Source organism: Pelobates fuscus, chromosome 10, assembly GCF_036172605.1.
Source record: "Pelobates fuscus isolate aPelFus1 chromosome 10, aPelFus1.pri, whole genome shotgun sequence".
Classification (NCBI taxonomy): domain Eukaryota; kingdom Metazoa; phylum Chordata; class Amphibia; order Anura; family Pelobatidae; genus Pelobates; species Pelobates fuscus.
The window spans coordinates 51443823-51463082 of NC_086326.1; the positions used below are offsets into that span (position 1 = coordinate 51443823).

General features: G+C 37.6%; 1 protein-coding gene across 3 annotated transcripts in view; it reads right to left on the minus strand.

The window, feature by feature from the left end:
* DOCK1 (dedicator of cytokinesis 1) overlaps positions 1 to 19260 on the minus strand; it is a 369359-nt gene that overhangs the window by 50974 nt on the left and 299125 nt on the right. For all 3 annotated transcript variants that reach the window (XM_063434591.1, XM_063434590.1, XM_063434592.1), the window contains exon 33: positions 14014 to 14162. In XM_063434591.1, the coding sequence (XP_063290661.1) occupies positions 14014 to 14162 (149 nt within the window). The remainder of the gene's footprint in view (positions 1 to 14013; positions 14163 to 19260) is intronic.

Here is a 19260-nt window from a genome sequence, read left to right on the forward strand (position 1 = left end):
GAGAGCAGAAATAATCAGATCATAAACTGTTTCAATGTCTATTTCACTCTTTGTTCAAACAAGTACCTTAAAAGCTGGATAAATGCAGTCTGGGAAAAAAAAAATCTGTATCACACAACCTATTGTAATAGGGTTCCATAAAAGGATAAAATGGAATTCACTTCCTAAGCAGTAATTCCGTTAGCTCTCCCATGTTATGCACAGCAGTGCAGGGCTTAGCTCACTGGCTGAGAACACGAACGAACGCACACACATACACAAGAAAAATTAATCAAATATTAAAAAACTGCTGTAGAGCAATTGTATTTTCATTCCATGTTCCTTTGCCTTGCATTGGAATGTCCTTTGGGTTAATATAATAGTGAAAACATTAGCTTTAGAATATGAAGGATTGATGATTCATTTTGTTTAAAACGTTGCCATTTAATTTTACGGTGAATAAATACAGTTTCACAATCTTAAAAAGGTGTCTTCCATTTACTTTACTACTTGAAGGATCTATGATGGTCCAAGCTGCCATAATTAGATATTTGAAGATCTTATTTCCAGATATCCCAATTATTTAGGGAAATCAGGGGTTTATAATGCGCCTGATGGTAAATAAGTTAGATAATCCATTTTAAAAGTAAGGACGAATTAAGGAAATTAGTAATGCATACTGTGCTAGTCTACTAATAGGAGTCTAAATATACAAAAATGTGTTTGAGCTGGTTCATTCAAATCTAATTCCTTTTAATCTACACCCGAACATATCAATCAGTCTTGGATTTGCATGTGTGAGTGTAGATTAAAATCAATTTTATTTAGACAAACATTTTTGCACAAGTCTAGCAGCTGACAAAAAAAGTTATTTAATAAATTGGTGTCATTAACCAATCACTAAACACAACTACGATTTCACTAAAATAAATGGCATTAAGAAAGTTTAATGTCCATCTTGAGTTTGAAAGACCTATAACACCTAGTGTAGCTCCTGATATCATCTTAACATTAATTAAGGGCACACAGAGAGCCTGCAGTCGGTGGCCATACTGTAAAACAACATTAAATATAATAATAATAATAATAAATACTCAGAACCCATTCGGTCAAAGCACATGGTGGTGCCGGGTGATAACATATTTGTCCTCTCGGTCACTTAACAGACCGGCTCTGTCACATGGTGTCGGAAGGCCTGAGAGAAAGTGCAGTGGGACTGCATGTTTAAAGGCAATCCAGCTGTGCTGGTCTGTGAAGGAGTTTGTATTAGTGACGGGCATAAACCCAAAGGGGTGGATCAGCACAGGATTGCAGGAAAAGGGATGAAAAACAGGACTGAGTTTGGGGCTGCTGGTAAGTATGACGTACATTATATTTTTAGATCACAATGTGACTGTGTAATGTAATACATAACAGAGTAGAAGTTTTAAAAATAATCTCTCTATATATATTTATATCTAGATAGATTAAGTGACATACATAAAAAAACAAAATGTTGTGGATAGCTCTTTTTAAAAAAAAAATAAAATAATATTTTCTTTAGTTTTGGCAGGCAAAGTTCCGCATTGATTTTATTCTTGTTGCTAGTGATTTAAATGTTATATCATGGGTTTGGCCAAGTGTAATCGTTAAGATTAGTTTCTATGGCTACCACAATAGTCAAGATTCAGTCTCGTTGTATTGGCAGAGTTTGCATATGCTGCAAGAAACACATTAAGCAGACGTGAAGGCATTATTTGAAAACAGAGTGACATGTTTCCACTATTTTCTTTTCACTTTCCTTTTCCAGAAAATTAACATAATTAAAGAACAGAAAACAGGAAACTACATTTAATTAAAATTACTATCATTATCTCTTTCTATAATTACATGCTTTCTATTATCATTTCCAACCTTTCGCTAGAAATGTGCAGTTGATTAATTTAGTATTTTAAATACGATTACAAATTTGACCTTTTCAAAGGAAAAATTTAAGTTAACTGAAACGTAGTTTGAAATTATCTTCACTTTAGATAAGTGTTTTCAAGGAAAGATTTAAGCTAACCAAGGAAGCTTGACCTTTTCCCATCCGATTGTTACAAAGTTAAAAGATATTGTATCTTATTAAGGCTGGAATATGTCAAACTTTAGTCCATTAGGGTTAAAGATTCACTGAGTATACAGGACAGTATGTAGTGTGAACTTTACAGACATGAATATGCGATCAAGTATTTTAACATTTTCTAAATGACCTCAGCACGGACAACACCGGGTTATAAATGTCTGATGTCCTTTTTCGCTACTTGATCCTCTGTCAAAGGAAGTTCTAAATTCAGTTTTTGGATACTGTATTTCTACTTAGATTTGATACAACACAACAAAAAAGTAAAAGTGGAGATCTTATTGTTGGCCTATCAATTTACGCTTCACCAACAAATCCCATCCTTAAAACGCAGCAAAGCAAAGCAGAAATCAATGAAGGCTTCCCAAGCAACATCACAATTAAATGGAAAGGAAAGGTTTTACGTTTAATACAGAAGAAGAAAACAAGGCTGATATAATGAGATGACATTTATATGATATATAAAATCCAACGTTCAATCAATAAATGAAGAGAAAAACTGTAGCTCAGAGACAGAAGAATGTTTTACAGAGTCAAAAAATAAAATGGAATTCTACAGGCAGAGGTGTAACTAGAGAGCACCATGTCTCATTCTCCACCCCAGCCCATCCATGATGTGTCTCATTCACCACCCCAGCCCATCCATGTGTCTCATTCACCACCCCAGCCCATCCATGTGTCTCATTCACCACCCCAGCCCATCCATGTGTCTCATTCACCACCCCAGCCCATCCATGTGTCTCATTCACCACCCCAGCCCATCCATGTGTCTCATTCACCACCCCAGCCCATCCATGTGTCTCATTCACCACCCCAGCCCATCCATGTGTCTCATTCTCCCCCCCAGCCCCCTCTCCGTGTCTCATTCTCCCCCTCCAGCCCCTCTACGTGTCTCATTCTCCCCCTCCAGCCCTTGGACGTGTCTCATTCTCCCCCTCCACGTGTCTCACTCTCGCCCCCAGCCCCACCATGTGTCTCATTCCCCCCCAGTCCCTCCATGTGTCTCATTCCCCCCAGTCCCTCCATGTGTCTCATTCCCCCCAGTCCCTCCATGTGTCTCATTCTCCCACTCTGCTCCTTCATGTTCCGTCAAAGTATATATATATATATATATATATATATATATATATATATATATATATATATAAACAAATGGAAGCTTGGCACTCTCCTCCAAAAATAATTAATTATATCACATGTGCCTGGGTGCAAATTGCTGGCGTCAGATATATATACTCATAAATGAAAAAAATCAAAATGCACTCACAGGTCTTCAAATTAGTGGACAAATTGGTGCTTTATTTGGTCATCAAAAAAGTGTACAAAAATCAATCGACGTTTCGACCCTGCCGGGTCTTTTTCAAGATCATAGAGTACATGACAGTACTGTGTTTATATATCAAATACAAATCTAAAAGAAAGTGCACTTACCCAATGGTGAAGTGAGGAGGAGTGAGTCACTCCTCCTCACTTCACCATTGGGTAAGTGCACTTTCTTTTAGATTTGTATTTGATATATAAACACAGTACTGTCATGTACTCTATGATCTTGAAAAAGACCCGGCAGGGTCGAAACGTCGATTGATTTTTGTAAAATTTTTTGATGACCAAATAAAGCACCAATTTGTCCACTAATTTGAAGACCTGTGAGTGCATTTTGATTTTTTTTCATTTATGAGTATATATATATATATATATATATATATATATATATATAGTTGAATATCTTATATGATAAAGTAAACTTGTGTCAATGACATTTCCTTGTAAGAAAAAAAATTAGGGTAACTAAAAAATGAAAACGACAAAGCAAATACATGTGGATGATAATTAGGTAATACTATAATAATTATGAAGAAAATAGTTGCTAGAAAATTAAATAAATGAACAGTTGCATTTCGAAAAGAGAACATTATATTGCATAGCCGTAAAGTAAATTGCTCTGAAGACGCGATTACATCAATACATCTATTATATAGTAAGCTTCACAATGGTGACAGATTACATAAACAGACAGCAAGGCAGGGACATAACCATATTCTGGCTAATAATGCAATTAATCTACTGCATACAGAAGCAGGGATGCTGTCTGCTCAACATTTATCAAAATAAGAAAACTAACTGTACCTGTTCCTAAACTGCAAATAGCTGGAAATTAAAAAAAAATGATAAAGAAAAACATGTTCATGGTCAACTATAAACAGACAAAACTGTAAAAGAATCTGTGAAAGTTTGAAGAGTTGGGGGGCCGAAGTAGTTTAATTGTAACCAGTGCAAAAGATTTATTTCGTAAATGAATAGTTAATGGAATTTTCACACTATGCATATATGTACTTTATCGGTTTATTGAAAGGGATGACCTGTTATGAAATCATCAATATCAATATGATCTATTTATCGAAATAGAAGTAATCCGAAATATGGTGTAAACTTGTTTATTAGTGTTTTCTAAAACCCTAGAGCAGGCATAGGTAACCTTTGGCACTCCAGATGTGTTGGACTACACCTCCCATCATGCTTCACCAGCATTATGCATGTAAGAGCATTATGGGGGATGATGCAGTCCACAACATCTTGAGTGCCGAAGGTTGCCGACCCCTACCCTAGAGCATGATTCTTTAAATCCCTAGACTAGAAAATATAAATACTCAAGATTCAAATGATGAGGTTTTTCATGGACTGATCCATTTCTGAATATTGCATAATATAATGCCACTGCCTTTGGCATATCCCAAATTATTGTTGCTGTATATCTCAAACTACAAGTACTTTGGGATTCATACTACAACATAATTCCCTAGCCCTGAATGTCTCAGCCCATTAAGGTCTATGTTCAATTAAATCTTAATGAGTTTAGTTCTAGTTGCTTAAATGCTCTCTGCACCAATAATTATTAAGCTTCTGCACTTTACTCACCTGCATAGCGATGCATAATGACTTGCGCTTTCTGTACATCGAAAGTCAGGCTTGTTTGCTTCGAGCACAGATTAAACAGGGAGCTATATAGAGATTCATAACTGGATACATTATAGGGTAGAAATATTTCATTATAAACTCGCTGTGCTCTTTGAATCCTACTCTGTTTCAGATCCAGGAGCTTGATCATCCCTTGAGCCAGTTCTACAGGCTTGATTCTACTTAAAACTATACTTTCCAGATAAGTGACAGTTTTTCTTAAAGTTCGCTATTTTACTTACAGCCAGTAATGCAACTGCTCTTAAAATCTTAAAAATAAAAGTAATTATATAAACTGCCTACATCAGGTGTGCCCAAAATGTAGCTCCCCAGATGTTTTAAAAACTACAGCTTCCATGATGCCTTGCCATCTTAAAGGCATTTCAAAGGTATGCAAAGCATCATGGGAGTTGTAGTTCTACAACATCTGGGGATCTACCTTTTGGGTACTCCTGGCCTACATGTTGATTTAGCCTCATGTGAAATGCAAAGCCAAGATTAGTTAACAATGCTGCATAGGTATACATTATGATATAAGAGCACGTTACATGAATGTACTTAGATCGGCATATACTTTTTTTTTTCCCTGCAAATATATAGAAATATAGTCTCTGTGTTGCCTTCTCATAGATCATTGAACACAAAGTGCATGTGGGCATTTATAGATGTATATAGTTGTTTATTAAAAGTACACATTTCAATTCCCATTGCTTGTCATTGATCCTCAATGAGCGAGGCGCTAATGCAAACCTGTGTGATTGTTGTAAACAATACAATAAACAATACAATAAATCACCAGTAGCTAAAAGGTAGAATGCTGTGGAAGTACAACTAAAAAATTGCTCTACAGGAGCTTGGGATCTACTTTTTAGATTTCTTGTAGTAAATTAAACAAATATGTTTTGAATGCTTTATAATAAAGTCAGTGGAGCATGTTTAAAAAGGTCGCTCTAACCACCATAACAACTTTGCACAGTTTATGATTCTCTGCACTCACTCTTACTGTATCCTAAGGGGCTGCAGTGATAAGTGCAGTGATCTTCAAAGAGAGCAGTGGAATTTTGGGAAATGACGATTAATGGCTGCAAAGAATGGCTGTGGTCCCACAGATAATTAATTAAGGAAATATTGGGACAGTCACTCATCCTTAAAAAGACACTCGACTTTCAATAAAATAAACGTTTAGTAGAGAATACCCTCCAATGAAAACATGCAGGCATTTATTATTTTAACATTTTAATTGAGGGTATATCTAAAAATGGCGTTCAAAAGCTTTCTTTGGCTGTCCAGTCACAAATTTCCCAAATGCAGCTCAATGAGAAGTCTTTGCAAGGCAGGTGCTCTGGGCAATTGCTGCCTCTTAAGTTTAGCTCCACTGAGCTAACTAAACCAGGAAGTAACAGGACCTGTTGTCTGATTGACAGCCAGGGGGGGTGTAACAAGGTTAAGTTAATAAAAGTGCCAGTTTGCTCTATAAAAAAAAGAGCAAATGTTCTATAATAAAAGTGGGCACACTTCATACATAAAGCACTTTAGCGGGCTAAAAGGGATAATGCTCAGTAGTTAATGTTTCATTTAGTTTGTGTTAAACTGTAACTAATCAAAGCTGAAAAGCATAATAGGCAAATAGCAGTAATAAAGATTGTGTTTTAACTTTTCACACTATGTTAAAAACCAACTGCTTTTTTTTTTATTTTTTAAAATCATTTTAACTAAATTGCCTTTCTAAGAAACACAATGAATGCAAAGTAAAGTATATCCTAGTGCATTTTAACGATCATAGTCACATCAGCAACTGAAATAATGATAAGTTTCGTGTTTAAATTCAGTCAGGTAGCATTCTGGCTAATTTTATTGTATCAATTTTTACCAGCAGAAACATGCGGCGAGAGGTAAGACCGTATTCTTCATATGGAACTTCTATCATTCTAGCGATTATTAGAATGTGGAACCACAAATTGCCTATGAAAAATGTTCCTGGAAGCTCAACTAGTAATTCAGTCTATATTTTTGAAATTAAAAGGAAAAAGAGTTGGGGCACAAAAGCTAATCGAAATCACTGCTTGTTCACACACTCTGACCTGCTGTGGCTCAACACTATTGCGTGGGTGTGAACAGAAGATCAGAAAGACGTGTCTGAATTTCTCAGATCAAATGCACTTTTAAAGACAATTCTTTTTTTTTAAAAAAAAACATCACTTATTTTCAATGATTGCCAAAATGATTTCGAGAAGGTTACTACGAAAGGGCACAGAGAAGCCCCAAAATGTTATTACATGAGAGGAGACTTCCTATTTTGCATAAACTCTCTTTACTAACTCCGCAGCAGCAAAGAAAAAGTATAACAAGAACTAATCAAAATGCAATAGGAAGCATAGTATCCACAGTGAATAGGCTCCTTCATCATCAGCAGACAGGTCAGAGTTTTGGCTCTTCTCTGTGTTTTATTACATATAGTCTTTTACTCATATTTTCAACTTCATTCCGAATTCAGTTGTTTATGAACCACCTTGTGTTAGCGGCTCGCGTAGCAATAGGTGCATACATTTTGCCACACCGCTATGCTTCCTATTGCATTTTAATTGTTTTTTGTTATACTTTTTCTTTGCTGCTGTGGAGTTAGTGAAGAGAGTTTATGCAAAATACTCGCCTCCTGTCATTATTAAAATTAAGATTATAAATACACTAAAGCTAGCATAATCTTCAATTGTTATACATTGTAGTCTTTATTAATGTCACAAAATAAAAATAAAAAATTAAGTAAAAATAATCATCAGTAGTGATGTCCCGAACCGTTCGCCGGCGAACATAGCGTGTTCGCAGTTGCGAACACGCGCGCTGTCGGTCCGCCCCCTATTCGTCATCATTGAGTAAACTTTGACCCTGTACCTCACAGTCAGCAGACACATTCCAGCCAATAAGCAGCAGACCCTCCCACCTCCATGACGAATAGGGGGAGGACCGAACACGCTATGTTCGCCGGCGAACGGTTCCTGGCGAACTGTTCGGGACATCACTAATCATCAGTAAAGGAAATCAGCATCAAGCAGTGGTATTAATATTATATCTCCTAATTTGTTGTTAACCCCTTAAGGACACATGACGTCTGACATGTCATGATTCCCTTTTATTCCAGAAGTTTGGTCCTTAAGGGGTTAAAGGGACTCTATGGGCACCCAGACCACTTTATCTCAATTAAGAGGTCTGGGTGCGATGTCCCTCTAGTTTTTTTTTTTTTTTGTCAATCTTTCTTTTATTGAAGCATCTTTGATAGGGTACAGAAGAGAAGGGGGGGAAACGCATAGTTTGAGTACAGTAGAGGGTTTAAACATTGTCGGCCTGAAACTATTACATTTCTGGAATCCACGATGCTTAGTTTTTTGTTTTTTTTTCCATAAATCAGGTTGGGAAAACAGGTTCATAAATCAGTCATAGAAAACAGGATTTTAGTACAGGCGCTTAAATCAGGCTTTGAAATCAAGGTAGGAAATCAGGCTATTAAATCAGGCTAGTAGATCAAGCTATGAAATCTGACTAGGAGATCAGGCTATGAGATCAAGCTATTAAGTCAGGCTATTAATTCAGGCTATTACATAAATCAGGTTGAGAAAACAGGTTCATAAATCAATCATAGAAAACAGGATTTCAGTACAGGCATTGAAATCAGGCTCTGAAATCAAGTTAGTAAATCAGGCTATTAGATCAGGCTAGTAGATCAATCTATGAAATCAGACTAGGAAATCAGGCTATGAAATCAAGCTATTAAGTCAGGCTATTAAATCAAGCTATGAAGTCAGGCTATTAAATCAGGCTATTAAATCAAGCTATGAAATCAGGTTATTAACGACATGACATTAAGCATGCTAGGCTAGTAGCGAAAACGTTAGTTTTAGTCCCGTTTAAATGTGTGATAAAATAGGAGTCCAAAAGTCTATCAGGACATAGTCCATTATAGCTGCGTTGCTGTGGTGGCGTGGCAGCCGTCTAGGCCGCGGTGCGGCAGTGGTAGTTGCTGGGAGTCATCCTATACCTTCAGTCGGCATTGGTAAGGCACATGCTGAACAGTCCCATGCATTGGAGCGATCGGCACAGGGCGCGGGCCCCCTCCTGCCCCAGGCCCATTCGGGGGGTGGCATCTTCTGACCACTGGCTCGATGGCTCTGTGAGGTCGAGGCAATCCCGTTGTGGGTGCAGTTGGTGCCGGATCTCTTTCGCCGCCAGCGGCGGGCATTCCTCCTGCAGGGTGGTCGATGCTGTGGAGGTATTTCCCTCCTGGCACCCGGGCTGGGTGGGCTGCGTGGTTGCGCGGTTTTCTTGTGGGTAGGTGCTGTGCCCGGAGTGGGGCGCCTCTGCCTCGTGTCTCTCACCTCAAGTTTGCGGTCTGGCCTTGGTTGCGGTTTCGCCTTTGTCTGCATGCTGCTAGGTCGGTTCTGCTTGGTAGCTGCCGGCTGGGGTAGCCTGCTTGTCCTCTGGGCTTTAAGCCTCTGCTCCAGCTTGTGCCAGAATCTTGCAAATGCTGTGTTTATACGTTGGTGTATATCGCAGAGCTCTCCTGTGTCAGGCAAGCTGTTTGAACTGCGGGGGTCGCTTGCCGCCGCCATTTTGGGTTCCCCATGCGTTAGGCTGGTCTGGAGTTGCAGAGTACAGGACTGCGTGACATGCTTGTGGTGCCTGTCGTTGGGGTTGGACCGAGATATCCCCCATCGGTCCAGAGGGGGGGGGTAGGAGATGACTGTTTCGAGGGATCCTTGACCGGGTCGGACAGACTGGGGAGCGGCCGTCTCCCTGCTGCCCGGTCTCCGTTAGGCCTCCGAGTGTTCTGCCCGGTTTCCAAGAGGTGACGGGTTTGGTACCGGACGGTACCCCCGAGTTTCCCCAGCATGCTAGGTGCCGTCCAGTCGTGGTCGTACCGATATTTGGGGGTATCAACCCCAAAAATTGTCGAGTGGAGCGGGAGCTGAGGCACAGCACGACCGCTCCGTCCGGATGCTAGGCTCCGCCCCGTCCCTCTAGTTTTAACCCTGCAAGTTAAAACTCTGAAGTTTTGCAGGAATGTCAATGTTACTAGAGGAGCTACTGGGGGTGCTTCTGATATGTCAATTTGATGGTTTCATAGACACCACCTCATTGAAACAGCGCTTGAAACACTGCATATACGGAGATATTTTTAATTATGTGCTGGGGAAGTTGCACTCACAGCACACGTGACATTGGCAGTCCAGAACTCTGCATAATGTGAATTATTTGCTTATTTTGCTTCTGTTGTCAGCATGACGAGACCTAAAGTATAATGCTCGATAGGGCATTATACATTAAAACCAGAGACAGGGGAAAAAAGGGTTGGAGTAACTCTTTAATATTTGTTCTCCTGATAATAGCCCAATCTTACCAACTGTCCAAGCCTATTAAATTGGTGTTTTGATTCCACTTACTCTTTCTTCCCAATATTTAATCACTTACTAAATCATGTAACTCCATACTAACAGCCCTTCCCTTCTACTATTTACCCTTTCCCAATTTGTTAATAACACCTCTGCTGGACCAATTTACCCAACTTTGGGTTCACTATCCATTTCACAATTCTGCCAGCATATGCACTAGTTGCCTGAGAGTTACAGAATACCTTTGTGAACCTTGACTACTGATTTGTAACATCACATTCTCCTACATCTCCTATACTCTTTTCTTCAGATACTCTTCCTCCCACTCATTTCAGTTAGCCCAGGACATCTCTTCTTTCTAATGCATCCTCCCATTCCTATAATCAGGACTTCTCCCATACTGCACCTATACTCTGCAATTCCTTATTTCATTCTGTCGGTCACTAGCCTACACTGGGAAACGTATTCACTGAAACTTCTGTTCCTATGTCCCCATTATTCTCACCTCCTACTAGATTCTAAAAGTACAGACACCTCCACAAGTTATAGCTGTCTTCCTTTATTAGAAGGAACCCAAAGACTAAAATGGGCAACAGAGGGGACTATACAGAGACAAACTGCAAACACACAGCAGGACAGCCAAGAAGCCAACAAAGGGGTACTAAACTTGTCTAACACTGTACTGACTGTAACTTAAAATACTGCTTTAAGTAGGGGTTTAAATGTTGTTCCATCTAATCCAGTTGATAATTTCAAAGCTCGGTTGAACTCAAATTATTCAGAACCATTAATTTACATGTCTTTTTTTCAGACCCAGCTTACCAAGAGACCTCGGTCTGGCATTAGCAGAAAATAACCCAAGAATGGGTTTACAGCTAGTGGCACTTTATGTGGTCAATTTGAAGGTTTGTAAAAACAGAAGTACTCTTTTTTTTCTATTGTGTCTAACACGTACAAATGTTTAATAACTTAGTATCTCAAAAGGTGGGAAAATTGCCATGACAGTCACAACATTTTAAACACAATATGAGTTTGAAAATAAAACAACGAGCTTTATCAGAATTACCACAAAATCCAGTGCTACACAGCTGCTACACAAACACAACTATATAATTCTTAAAAGTGACCCTACTAAACATGTCAGCAGGATTATTAAAACAGTACTTGATCAGGCTTTGGCTGAGAATGTCATTAACAACCCCCCACCAGCAAACCTGCAGATGCAAATAGTTTATTGGATTCCCATAGTTTCCTTCCTTCTAAACAAAAGTCTTCTATCCTCTACAGTCAGTTCATACGTTAGATGAATTGTGAGTGATGAGACTATACTTGACGACTGCCTAAGTTCTAGGTTTCAAAGATTTACTCAGAGAGGGTACAAGAAACACCTCCTTAATTAAGCATGTAACAAGGTCAAAGGAAAAGAGAGACGGACTGCTGACAACTATCAGTAAGTCCACTTCTAAATGTATTCCTTTTGTTGGCACGTTTTCACCTGTCCTCATGCATTAAAAAGATTATCAGATCACATTGCCATATTATTTAATATGACAAGACTATTATACACTTAATGACTCCTATGTTTGCAAGGAAAAGAGGAAAAGCAATTAGGAATATGCTGGTGAGTTCAGACAAACAGCACAGACTAGACAAACCTTTTTGGGCAAACCTGTATTTGGTTCACGTCTGCGCCTGCACTGTAACCATTCCAGTGGCATCATTAAAGGGGAAATCTGTACTAATACTAGAACAGGCAAGAAATTAAACTAAGTTTTTTTTTATCTGCCAAACAAAATTTGTGGTGTGCTTCCTCAAGAGTTCTTGTGGCCTTGGGTATGTAGGCAAAACCATCCATGCCCTGAAGGACAGAGTGTCCCAGCATAAGACTTCTATAGGCACATCGGACAAACCAGACTCAAGGCACTCCAAGGAAATTTGTCACAATGTCACCCAATTAAGGTACCAGAAGGTACCATTGTCCCATTGCATCTTTGGCTGTACACTCATTGTCAAACCACTGCTACCTTCCTATATGACGTTTTGTTTTATATTCCCATCGATATGACTGCTGCCTGGCCTAGGTGTCCTCTAATTGAGCCCCAGACATGATTATTCATTCATGTTGGTTGTTTTCCACCCAGTAGATGACAGCAAAGCCTATGGGAAAGCTATTATTGTCTATATCCCCCTGGGAACTACCGTATAGGTGACCTCAGGGTCTTCATATGTATATTGCCATTACCATTTAAATCATTTTATTTTGTACAATTGTTGTATTGTGCACATCATATAGTTACACTTTGTGTTTTGGTGTACAGTTGTAGACACAGCTATATATAGCGTTTGTTCCCTCCAATGTTTGTTTTCTGAGATGCTTGTAAGTCTTTCTTTACTCTCTAGAGCTGGATCGGAATTCTTATTGTATTTTACACAAGTATGCAATTCTATTGTTTACATCCCATGATCACCGTCTACTGTTGCCATGGAACATTGTGATTACGTTGGACAATATGACGCCATCATGGACTGCGATTGATGTGATCTGAATTTTAGAAGAACTAGAATGTTGTGGTGCTTTGGCGGGCATGGGTGTTCCAAGACTCGTTTTGATACTGACTGGGGTCACTATGATATATGTGGTGGGAGGATTACTTCTTTATTGTCTATATCAGGGGTAGGCAACCTTCGGCACTCCTGATGTTGTGGACTACACCCCCAACAATGCTCTTACACCCATAATGCTGGCAAAGCATCATGGGAGGTGTAGTCCAAAACATCTGCAGTGCCGAAGGTTGCCTATGCCCGCTATATATTTGGGTAAGTAATTTTTCTTTGTTAAGGACTTTACACATTGAAAAAGGGTTTGTATGCTTGAAACATTTGTTTGTTTGTATCATTCATAAAAATGTAGGTTCATTGCTACATTCTGGCTGCGCTTGTTCCAATTTTTACTTTGTGTTGATTCAAGATCAAGGGCACCTCTTTTGTTTGCTTTTTTTTTTTTTTTTTACATTATTCTAAACATTAATGTCTGTTAATATTTTCCTTAACCCTGTTCTAACTCTCTACAGACTCTACTAGTGCTTTATGAAAAAAAATAGAAATTACTACTCTTACTAACAATATATTAAATATGAAGCAAACCTGGATATTGAATACACAGATTTGCAGCAATTCTAAACTGGGCTTAACACCAGTTATAAAAATGTTTACAAAATCATGCCACCTTAGCCCCAAACATTTCATATGGCTCAAGACGAAGGTGCAGCCTGAGAGATATTTAAACAGTAAAAGTGACTTTATGACCTACTTTAAATTGTTTATGCATCTAAAAATAAATAAATTCTTAGAACAAAAAAAAAAAAGTTTCATTTATACAAACTGGCTTTCCAAACACATTTGATATGGTTTTAATACATATTGCTGTTAGATTTATTGCCGTGGAGCAGTGTTTTACGACATACAGGAAATTTGGAGCTACTAGAAAAAAAACAAAAAAAAAAAACATCAATAAAATAGCAAAGAATGGAAGAATTTTTCTCCCAAAGAGGACCTTTGGGGATGTATCTTGTCACAACTATGAAGTCATCTGCTTACCATCTGGAAACTTCTTGTTGAATGGAATTCACACTGCATCATGTCAAAGAAAATTGGGATGGTTGCTTTTCGAAGTTCTGTTTCAGGGATCAAAGTCATTTCCAAAATTGGGCCCACCATTTCAGGAATAAATTTGATTTTGTGTTGACCTTATAAGAGAGAGAACCAATTTATTTTAGAAAAGGCATATGACCAAATTATAATAAATTCAATAAAACAACAATGCTGATCAGATTCCTTTTTTTTTTGGCTTGATCTTGCCTGAAATGTCCTTAGTTAAGTCGATAACCTTCACAAAGAGAACGGCGTTATTATATTTTGAACAGTCTATAAGTACAATTACCAGAAAACTATTCAAGAGGGAATAAAGACAGCACTTGAAAGGACTTCTAAAACCAGACACGCTTACTTGCATACACTTTAAGCATTTGTTGGAATTAAATCAGACAGAGGGTAAAACGAGAGCTCAAGGCATCTCTGCTTTGCTGTGAGTCACGTCAAACGATCCAAGCAGAAAGAGAAAAAAATACATTGTACCTGCTTTCAAACCAAAACAAAATGTTATGTAGTTACAAAATATATTCAGCAGTGCTTCATTTTATATTTTAATTATACACTGACAGGGATTGGAGATCCAATCTATACAAACCAACAATGACCCCTAGCAATAAATAGCCCATTCAATGCCGATTTGATCTTGAAATACAGAAGATCGACTTCAGTGCTAAAAGACCAAGGTTTCAATTTAGGCAACAATTGCCAACTTGAAACCCCCCTAACTAACCTATAGTGTGAAAGATGGTTTTTTGGCACAAAACTCAGCTGTGGTTTTCATGGTAAAAAACAAACAAACAAGATTTTCAAAGATTTTATGGTCTTGAAATTGAACATTTTAGTTGGTGGCTTAATTGCAAGTGTCCTTTGGCAAGACACCTAACAATATACATGATATATAGACATATAGATATAAAGATAAGACAGATCAATAGATCTGCCTACCTCAAATCCCCATTCATTGTAATTTCAATTTCTTCACCTCTAAATATTTCCTTTCAATAATTGTAAAGAGCTGCTAAAAAATTTAAAAATGCCTTAGACATTGACGATTTTAGTATTCGTTGAGGTCTGCTGAGAGGAAAATGAAACTTCGTATGAGGAACACTCTCAGCCCAATGTTATATTCACTCTACTACCGTTTTGCCTCCTTCATGGCTAAACTATGGCTCCAATCATCCCACCATGTGTACATACCAGGAGTATTCATCACAATGCACAGCCATAATTCCTCCCCAATATCAATAATTAAAATCACCAATAATCAAACTGCAAAGAACATTTTTTCTCTTCAATGCACGGCAAACAGATCAATGCCCCTTTTCGGTGGTAAAACCACTTTTTTAAGAATTATCCTGACACTTTTATGTTTTGCACTGGCTGCCTAAATTTTTTTTACACGTCATTCTGAAATATATACATGCAGAAGGTCAATAGCAATGAGGGATGATGGTGTCCAACACAAAGATATAGTATACTAGATATAATATCACAGTGGGGATAATTTGCAAATTAAATGTATTTGAATGAACTTGACTCCAACCAGTCAATCAAGAACTAAAATAATTCGGAAAAAATATATATAGACAATAGTATTGAGTGGACTGGACAATACAGTATGATATTTGCACTTCAATAACAGCCTGCAAAAACACAAAAAAAAAAAACACTTTTTGTTCTAAAAGTGCTCAAAATTACATGCATTTTCTTTTGAAACTATACTTAAAAATAAATATAATGTATGTTCCCTGTTGATGGAATAGCCGTGAGGATGTTTAATGGTTTGCAGCATATACTTGAAGGAGCTGTAAGGCAGGCCCCTTTCTCAGCGCTGTTATTTTCAAGCTAGTCTCTGACAGTTTTCATGTATTATGTCTGAAAAAATGTCAAAGTCAATGCTTCCGAAAACAAATGTTACTGATACCAGTTATTCGTCAAACACAGCATCAATGTCACAAAGTTTCTTGGAAGATTTATCGTTCTTTGTAGAACAATATCAGGGACAAAGTAAACTTTTTGGGGGGGATTTTTGCTTAAAATCATAAAAGAAAATAAATAAATAATGTTTACTTGTGGAGGTACTAGAGCAGATGGTCTACACTCACGCCAATAAAAAGCAGGGATACAGTATTTATCAGAGAATAGAACATTGACACGCAGCAGTAACAAAATGTTTCTCTGTAAAAGCAAGATGTTTGGCAGGTAAAATAGCAGAAGTAAAAGGATTTCAGACTGAGCAGTCTGATGTGACTAGGAGGTCTTCATTATTTATTGAGTTTTATTTCACTCTCCACCCCAAAAAAAGAACAAACAGCATGCAGTAATACTGTGTGTTTTTTATCAAAGGATTAGAACCATAGACAATAGCACAGGTAGGCAACCTTTGGCACTCCATATGTTGCGGACTACCTCTCCTATAATGCTCTTGTCAACCCCTGAACGATAAGGAAAATAAGTTAATTAAATGTAATATATATATATATATATATATATATATATATATATATATATATAAAATCCAGAGAACCCCTGCACTCCAACTTCAATAAAAAGAAAAATTTACCTGGTGCTCTGGTGGCAAAACAATACAGGATACAAAATTACCGGCACTCAAGGGTTGAAAGTTGCTTAAATCTTCATTTATTTAGAAGAGAAAAAAATCGACGTTTCAGCTCCTCACAGGAGCTTTCATCAGGACACAAAATATTTAAACACTAAAAACACTCTTATATAGGACAAACAATTATTACTAATGGGTACTCACCATCAGGTGCACTGCATTTGCGTTCGCCGCCGGAACTGCCGAGACCGCCTTCACAGACAACCGTACTTCCGGGTTTACGGTCATGTGACCCCCTAGGACGTGTCAATTGGTCAGGCTGCTGTACGTTACTGGGGCAACACCAATACACAATGTCAGGTGGTTGCTCCCGAAGTACCAGAGCTAGCGAGGACCAAATTTCTTTGTGACACTTAGTGTTGTCATGGCAACCTGGACGCGTTTCCGGCGGACGTGCAAAAACGCTTAAAATCAAAATACAAGACCTACCAAACACTTATATACCTATAGTTATATATACATATAGAAATATGTGTCAAAAATATGTGTACACAGTGAAGAGTGCATGTAAACTTGCAAACCAGCAGACATTAGGCTTGTGTATAGATATCGAAGTGATGTGTCTTGTATGATAAAGTGATGAGAATGGGAAGGACCTAGGACTGCTAAAATGTGAATGATATGTGTGTAAAGAGTTAATCTACTACTGAATGATAGTACTGAGACTAAATATGTGAAAAGATTCATATATAGTGCTACTAGGACTGCTAAACTATGAATGATATGTGTGTAAAAAATTGATCTTACTGCTAAATGATAGTGCTAAGACTAAATATGTGAAAAAAAATTGCATATATAGTGTTTGGTAATTGCGCACCTGGGGTGAGTCCCTTAGATACATACTTGTTGCATATAACATATGGTAAGGTTAATATGGAATTTAAAAGAATAGTCCGCAGTACTAGAAGAAAGTCAAAAGAATAAACGTGAAAATACAAATAAAAATAAAAATAAAATAAGAATAAGAGAATAAAAATAAATAAATATAAATGCAAAATAAACAAAAAAATAAAAATAAAAATAAAAATAACAATACAAATAAAATAAGAATAGAAATCACAATAAAAATAAAAATGAAAATAAAGATAAAAATAAGTAATATAAAATAAAAAAAAAAAATGAAAAAAAAAAAAATAAAAAAATAAAATAAATAAAAAAATAAAAAATAAAAAATAAAAATAAAAATAAATATAAATGTAAAAATAAAAATAAAAATAAAATTAAAATAAAATTAAAAATAAATGTAAAAATAAAAATAAAAATAAAAATAAAATAAAATAGAAGTGAGGACAAAAAATTGGACAACAGTATAACAATAGAAAAAATGAAAATAACAAAGTAGCGGATTTGGAGTAAACAGTCCCATGATGTGATAATAATGAAGGACAGGGCTCAGATCCCTATAGGAAAGAGACAAATGAGCATTTCTCATTGAGGCCTCGAGGTGCTAGGGTTCCTAACTGGCAAATCCAGTAGGTCTCTCTTTGTAATAAGAGCCTAGCTCTATCACCCCCTCTGGCAGACAATGGAACATGCTCAATTGCAACGCATCTGAGTGAAGCTAGTTGATGCTTAAGTTCTAAAAAATGTCTGGCCACTGGTTTGTCCGATTTGCCATCACGGTAGGCAAGCCGGATACTAGACCTGTGGCCTCTTATTCTTTCACAGAGTGCGGTTTCTGTTTTACCTATATAATTGAGCCCACAAGGGCAAGTCAATTTATAGATAACAAACTCAGTTCTGCAGTGAATGCGTTGTCTGATCTTATAAGACTTGCCTGTGAACGGGTGTGTAAAGGTTTTGGAAGGGATAAGGTGACCACACGTCACGCATCCCAAACACCTTACACACCCCACATTGATGTTTTCCTTCTTAACTGGTTTGTAACAGTGTTGTGGGTCCGTCTTTACCAGTAAGTCCCTCAGATCAGTGGTTATTTCAGATTCATCGACGATATTTTGATATTGTGGAATGGTACTAAAGAGGAAGTGGTAGAATTTGTACAAACCTTGAATGAGCTTCCAACACCGGTCAAACTAACCTCAACTATAGACGAACATAGTGTTCAATTTCTTGACATTGAACTAATGATCATTAACAGGCAGTTAGAATATACACTTTTTACAAAGCCTACGGACCGGAACACGCTCTTACACTATGGGAGCTTCCACCCTAAACATCTTAAACAGTCTCTCCCTTATTCACAATTCTTGCGAGTTCTACGTAACAATTCCCTTGAACATCTAAGGGAACAACAAACAAAGTTGATGTATGAGAAGTTTCAACTGAGAGGATACCCACGATTGATCCTTGACAAAGCTCTGGATCGAGCTAAATCAAGTTTTTTGAATCCTTCTTCTATAAGCCAAAGGACAACAGACAAGAGATGCCTTTTCCCTATGCAATTTAACACCGCCAGTGGGGACTTAGCTACAACAATTCGTAACAACTGGCACACATTGGAAATGGACCCCTCCCTTCCAGAAATATTTCGTCAGAAACCCATGATGTGTTACCGTCGGAACAAAAATCTGAGGGACTTACTGGTAAAGACGGACCCACAACACTGTTAC